The sequence below is a fragment of the Chinchilla lanigera genome, unplaced genomic scaffold, assembly GCF_000276665.1.
Source record: "Chinchilla lanigera isolate Chin_1 unplaced genomic scaffold, ChiLan1.0 scaffold00004, whole genome shotgun sequence".
In the NCBI taxonomy this organism is placed as follows: Eukaryota; Metazoa; Chordata; class Mammalia; order Rodentia; family Chinchillidae; genus Chinchilla; species Chinchilla lanigera.
The window spans coordinates 38,661,324-38,668,591 of NW_004955405.1; the positions used below are offsets into that span (position 1 = coordinate 38,661,324).

Here is a 7,268-nt window from a genome sequence, read left to right on the forward strand (position 1 = left end):
CCAGAACCATCAAAACAAAAACTACCCCCCCAACCCACTGGAAGAACCATGAGAAATAAAAGTGGGGTTAGTCTGCCAGGAGGTGATGCATGAATAGTCCAGCATCATGGACTTCAAACGTTAGTATGTTCGCATACCCGATGTCGAGCAGACAATGGTTTACGTAAGGCTTCGCATCTTAACAGTCACCCTGCTTTTACAGCTCAGGAAAGAGGCTCATTCCCTAGATTCCGGTCTCTACACGAACTCGTACACCACACCACACCTGTCCAGGGAACTGAGTCCGCACACGGGCCCCGCCCCTTCCCGACAGGCCGCGGGGCGGAGGGACGCCCCGCCGGGGGACGCGATTGGGTGGGAGCGTCAGGTGACGGCCCGCGGAGCGGAAGTGCCGCGCGGAAAGGGGTCCGGCGGGAGGGGGGTGCCGAGGCGGCGCGGGAGAAGCCGAGCCCCGCGTGTGAAGTCTCCGGTGTCGTTTTGTCGCCGTGAGCGCACTGCCGGGACACTGAGGCCAACGGCCGTGGGCCCGGGAGGACCAGCCGTCCGCGCGGCCTGGGCATGGAAGCGGAGGCCGCGGGCAGGTAACGCGGCGCCGCCCTCGCCGGCCCCTCTCGTCCTCCTCCTCCCTGACCCCCGCGGCGGGCGGGGGTCCGAGCACAAAGGCCGGGTGCGCGTGCGCACTGTGGGTCCGCGCGGGCGGGAGCCGCCGGCTGCCGGGCTCGGCCGGGTTCCCCTGCACCTGCGCCCGGCTGCGTTCCCTGCTAGGCCACGCGCCACCCCGGGGACTTCCGCCTTCCCGATGCGTCCGCCAGGCAGAGAGCGGGGTGTCCTCTTAACGTTAGTCCTGGTGCGATGGTTTCCTCCCGAGTCCGATCTCACTGCGACGCTAAGGCTCCAGATGCGCTGGTGGGGCTGGGTGCAGTCCTGTCAAGGGATCAACCTCACAGTGGGCTGAGGTTTCCGATGGTCTCAGGATGACCTTTTTTAAGATGTATCTTGGGAGTGTGCGGTAAATCAAAGAAGTTTTGAGAACGTAGAAATTTGAGTTATTGATAGAAAGTTAAACGAGAGAAATGAGTAAGGTGACCAGGTCTTTAAAAGGAGAAAGTGTAGTAGTTTTCACTGAAATAAAAATACTCTCATCCCTGATGAAGAATTATCTTGTCGGGGCCTCATGGACACCGAACTTCCGCAAGACATGACCGTCTCTAAAAGGAGGGTCTGCAGTCCTGAAACTGGTGTGGTGCCTTTTTTTTTTTTTTTTTTTCCTCATATTCGATTGAACGCAGAGCGTCACACAGGCCTAGGCAAGTGCCCTGCCGCCGAGCAACATCCCAGCCCGGAAGCAGCGCACTGAAATAAGCAAAATAAGTGGTCTTTAAAGTTTAGGAAGGGATAACCACACATAAATTTGCACTTTATTCTGTTCTGATATGGTGACGAGATCCTGGAATGAAATTCTCTGCTCCTGTCTTTGCGAATGAGAGCATTCAGCAGACCTTGTGGAAATGTCTCTCTCATTTGTGATCTTACATCACAGGAGAATTGAAACCAAACCAAAGCTGTCATCAGATGAATCACACAATGTAAGGCCTTGTTCAGCAAAATGGACTCTATGATTCTGCTGAAAGCTCTGGCTTATATGTGTGTCTTCATTTATAGGACTTGCAAAGCTTTGCCTTCAGGAAATGTGGAAAATTTGGGGCAGTCAAAGACTATCCTTGGGGATTCTGAAATGACTCCGATACTAAGTAACCCTCCGAGGGTGGCCTTGGTTACCCTCCACTGTGACTAATAAATTAATGGAATGCTGGGTATCGTTTTACTCGTTATGTGGAAAACGAATGTGAAGACATTCAAAGAAAAAAATTTCCCATTCCTGTAGACTCCCTTCAGGTGGGGAAATAAACAGTTCAAGAGTTTTAAACAGTGCTTACAGTCCAGTCAACCACAGGAAAAAAGGAGGAATCACGTAAGAGGCCTGGGAGGTGTCCCGTGACCTCAAGCATGAAAAGAACTTTTACCAAAGGTGCAAGATAGGACAGCAGATCAGAAGTGACTGGAGAAGAATGGCAGACCCCAGAGAGTACAGGTGGAGGTGGACTTGCGGGCACACACTTACAATTCCAGCTACTCAGGAGGCTGAAGCTGTAGGATCACAAGTTTAAGGCCCATCTAGGTAACTGAGCTAGACCTTGTCTCAAAATAAAATTTGAAAAGAGCTGGGATGTAGCTTAGTGGTAGAATGCTTGCCTAATATGCACAAGGCCCTGGGCTCAACTCCCAGTACAAAAAAAAAAAAGGAGACGACAGAATAAGGTGGGAAAGATCAACCCCACACATGAGATCAGGATTTCCAGAAGCAGTAATGAGACTGGGAGCGACCCTTTGAGTTAGATGGAAAAGATAAAAAAGGTTTTGATTTTCCACGCAGCCCCCTGGCATGGTTAGATGACCAAGCACAGAAATACACAGTTCTGATTTTGATTTTTCCTAACTCTTTGGGGATTTTTTGTTTGTTTATTTTTGCTGGTTGGTTGGTTTGAGACAGGGTCTCACTGTGTCTTCCAGAATTGAACCCAGGGGGGCTGGGGATTTAGCTCAGCGGCAAAGCACCTGCCTGGCAAGCGCAAGGTCGTGAGTTCGGTTCCCGGTACCGGAGAAAAACCAAAAAAAAAAAAAAAAAAAAACAGAATTGAACCCAGGGCCATCACACTGAGCTACGTGCTAGCTGTGTATATTTGCTTAGTTACTTATTTATTTACTTTTCATTGCTAGAGATTGAACTCAGGACCTTCACATTGAGCTACATGTTTAGCTCTTTGGTTGTTTTTAAATTTTTAGATAGTATCTAAGTCACAGTGTTGCCCAGGCTGGGCTCAAATTGGTGATCGTCCTATCTCAGCCTCCCAGGCCACTGGGATTAGAGGTGAGCACCACCATGCCTAGCTTCCCTTTGAGACAGGGTCTTACCAGATTGTCCAGGCTGGGATTGAACTCATGATTCTCCTGCCTCAGCTTCACAAAATACTAGGATTAATGGTTTGTGCCCCCAACACCCAGCTACTGAACATTTTTTAAAAGAGATAGTGTGAACTTTAAACTACAGTACAAAACCAGGAAAAACAAACAAAAAACAAGAACTATACTAGATAGACAGCTGACAGGGGTACCTGAAATAGTCTTTATTAGTTGAGCACATTTACCATATACCGCAGTTTTAAATGTGCTGATTAACCATCAGAGTGAGTTAGGTACTGTTGTTGATGTTTTACCTATCTGGAGGCTGGAGAATTAAAAAGTTAAGGCAATTGTCCATGTGGCTGTCAGATGGCAGAGCTGCGGCTTGGCGTCAGAGCTGCCTCCCTGGCTAGTGATTGTGCCCTGCTACTGCCCTTTGTGGGCAAGACCAAGATAGCCTGATGGCAGTTCACACAAGGGAAATAAAGAACTGGTTTACTACTGAAAGAATGGAAAACTGAAGAGAGGTCTGTACTGAAATGCCAGGTAGCTTGATCCCAGATTTATTCGCCAGAAATTTAGCAATTTGATGGTGCTGACAGTGTGCTGGAAAATGTGTGAGTGACTCAGCTCTAGGAGGAGTTCGTAGAATTAACAGAATCAGAATCCAGACAAATCCCAGCTGACAGGAACGGTGAATCATCGCTTACAAAAGAGGCACAGTCCCGTACTCGGGTGCAGAAGAGTCAGGGATGAAGAGTGACGAGAGGGAGAAGTGATTACAGCAAAGACTTTGTTTTTTGATTTGGTTTTAGGGATTTTTTTTTTTTTTTTTTTTTTGAGACAAGATTCTTGCTAAGTCACCCAGGATGGCCTCAAACTCATAATCCCAAGTGCCTGCTTCCGCCTGTCAAGGGCTAGGATTATAAAAGTTAAGGGGTCTGTTGTCATAGCTAAGTTTCTGGGTTTCTTTGAAAGATGATACATATCTCTAAGATAGAAGTTCAGATTATTTTTGTTATTTTTCCCTTCTTATTTGCCAACAGTAATTTCTAGAATTTAATTTTTAGTTTCTGAACCCCAGAATTTCAAAAGATACTTAATGGCCCTAACTGTACTAAGGGAGCCACATTTCAGATGACAATTTAAACGTGAAGAAGCCTTTTAAAATGTGAATGCTGTCTCAATTTGGATTGGATTGTCGGACTTTTGTCAAGTACTCTTAAGTGGACCCTACTGTGAAAACGAGAATGGTGGTGTGAGATATGTGGGCAGTGGGAGGTAGGTTGCCTTCTTGCCCGTGTGACAGACTACCAAACCTCCTGTATTCTTTAGGTAACTCACTTCATGTGACCATGTGAACATGTGTAAGCCCATGGGTTTGATTCACAGAACTACAAAACACAAACAAATACATCCTAGCCAGTTTGTCATCTTTGGGACAAAATATCTGAAACCCACAACTTAAAGGAGAGAAAAGGGGCTTTTTCTCACAACTTCAGACTTCCATGCTGGCCCCCAAAGACTCATGTGCATCTTTTTTTGTAAAATGCATTTAGTCCATCTCTAAGAGTTGGCAAAGTGTTAACACTTCTGGCTGGGTATGATAGCACATGGCTGTAATCCCACCATTCAGGAGACTGAGGCAGGAGAATCACTGAGTTCGAGGCCAGCCTCAACTACATAGTGAGTTCAAGGCCCGCCTGAACTACACAGCAAGACCCTGTCTAAAAAACAGACAGACAGGCCAACTGTTCCAGCAGTGCCGAAAAGGCCAGTCTTCTCTAAGATTTGAGGTAAACTCAGCTATGCACCCCTGTAAAAATAAAAAAAAAAAACAAAGTTAAATACTTTCAACATACAATGCCACAGGTCAAATTTTCCCATCCTAGAAGGGAAGAACAGGAGGATGGAAAGGAATTGGACAAAAGCAAGACTGAAAACCAGCAGGGCAAACATCAGTTCGTAGTTCCGTGTTCAGGACCCAGGGTGAGTTGGGATATGTGGACTCCAGAGGGTTTGGGAAGCCCTGCCTTGACAGCATTACCAGTTGCAGTTGTCATGGCCTCCTCTTAGGCTGGCCTCTCCGCTCACTGCGTGTAGCTTTCCTCAGGAGACAAGCCATGTTGCTGCTGTCTCCCACTTTCTGGGGTCTACACTATACTTTTAGCTTCACATACTGCCCTCTGGGAGGCCTCCCAGACAGCAGAAATGTACATGGTAAAGACCAGACTCAGGAGGTTTCACCTTGGAACAAGAACTCCACTGAGAGTTGGACCTCAGGCCATGTGTTATGCTTCAGCAGAAAATTTGTCATCATTCTGCCCATATCCTGGGACTTTCTCCCAGTTCCTCTTCTGAAATGCGAGTGGACGCCTCCCTGACCCAACAGCTCTTGCATTCCATGTGCCTGTAATACCAGCACCGTGTGGATCATGCCAGGGTCTGCCACCAGCTCAAGGAGGCCCTCTTAGACCATGGCTACGGAGGCTTCCAAGTGCGTGGGTAGTGGAACACTGTAACACGAAGCCCAGGGAACCAATTTCCTATGCAGCCTTTCTCAAGCCGGGTGCCCTGGGGCTGTCTTCCCAAAGCAGCCTTTCACTTTTGTACCTTTTTGGTGGAGGTTGGGGTGTCTTGCTGATTCCTGAGATGCCTTCATGATATCATTCTTGTTTCACTGATGCAAAGGAGTTGGCTTCTTTTTAACATTAGTCTCAACGGATATACTCTCCTTGGCCCCAGTTGCAGGCACTTCCTTTGTAATGAAACTACAAACTTCTAAAATCATTTAGTTTTGCCATTGCTTCTGATTCATACTGTAAACTGGCCAAAAGCAGGTGGAAGTACCCATGCCACATCTGAACTTTGGGCTGCCTTGAAATTTTCTCTCCTAGGTTAATTGGCCCACCACCTCTTTATCTCAGCCTTCCAGAAAGTCCCAGGATATGGGCAGAATGTCGACAGATTTTCTGCTGAAGCGTAACACATGGCCTGAGGTCCAACTCTCAGTGGAGTTCTTGTTCCAAGGGGAAACCTCCTGAGTCTGGTCTTTACCATGTACATTTCTGTCTGTGTTCTGTTCTTCCAGGTTCTGACAAGAATCTCCCATCAAACTCAGCTCCCAGCACTCTAGGGCTTCTATAGCAAGAATCTTCACACCTTTCCAAACTCCAGTCAATCTTAACTGTATCCATTAGAATATTTAAATCATACACAGTGAATAGCAAGTGTTTCAACAATTTAAGAACATTATTAGTGATGCTAAAGAAAATTGTGCAAAAACGGCATTTTACTTTGTGCTGAGCACAGTTGTAAGCTCATCACTTTTCTTCATTGTAGTGTTTTAGTGGTGGCACACACCTGTGCTCCCAGCACTCAGGAGGCTGAGGCAAGAGGATCACCACAAGTTCAAGGCCAGTCTGGGCTATATAGTTAGAGGCCAGCCTGAACTACAGTGAGACCCTGTCTCAAATAAACATAGATTTTTTTTTTAAACATTTAACTTCTGTTCCATGTATATATCTATTCTTTATGTGCAGCCTTAGTTTATATGCTACTTTATATTTCCTACTTTAAAATATATATTGAACTTTTCCTTTTTTTTTTTTTTGGCAATACCGGGGATCAAACCCATGACCTTGCTCTTGCCAAGCAGGTGCTTATACCACTGAGCTATATCCCCAGCCCCTCTGTGCTTTTAGATAGGATCTTAAGAATGATATATTCAAAAGTAAAGTTGTTAGGATATAGATTGGTATTGTTCTCACTGGTCTTAGCCACATTTTCTCCAGCAGCTTACCTCTGTGGTGCTGTGTCCACGGGACCTCTGTCAGAGCGTCCAGTGTGCTAGCCTGGTGCCCTCAGGATTCCCAAGGTCATTTCCAGGCTTACCAGCGAGCGCTGCAGCTTGTTCCCCTCCCTGGAACCATTTACACCATAGAGCTGGCCACTCCTTCTCTGCCCCGAGTCTCATCGCGTTTCTGTTTACTTGCCCAGCTTTGGGCTGCCGGCAGCAGCTTGAAGTAGTGGCTTCAGGTCACTAGAAAGTGTTTTTAAATTTTTCTTCTAACACCAGGCATGGTGGCTCACACCTATAATCCCAGCACTCGGGAGGCTGAGGCAGGAGGATCATTACAAGTTCAAGACCAACCTGAGCTACAGAGTGAGCTCAAGGCCAGCACGAACTGCATAGTGAGATCCTGTCTTTAAAAGACCAAATATAAATAAGTAAAAATAAATTTTTCTTCTAAGGCCCACATTCCTTCCTTTGAACAAAGCTTAAATCATGTTTAGAAGAGCTTAGG

General features: G+C 46.7%; 1 protein-coding gene across 1 annotated transcript in view; it reads left to right on the plus strand.

Annotated features, from left to right (window-relative positions):
• Window positions 1-363: 363 nt before the first annotated feature.
• The window catches only part of Tdg (thymine DNA glycosylase), an 18,452-nt gene continuing 11,547 nt past the window's right edge, over window positions 364-7,268 (plus strand). The window contains exon 1 of the mRNA XM_005374580.2: window positions 364-581. Within this exon, the coding sequence (XP_005374637.1) occupies window positions 559-581 (23 nt within the window). The 5' untranslated portion in view covers window positions 364-558. The remainder of the gene's footprint in view (window positions 582-7,268) is intronic.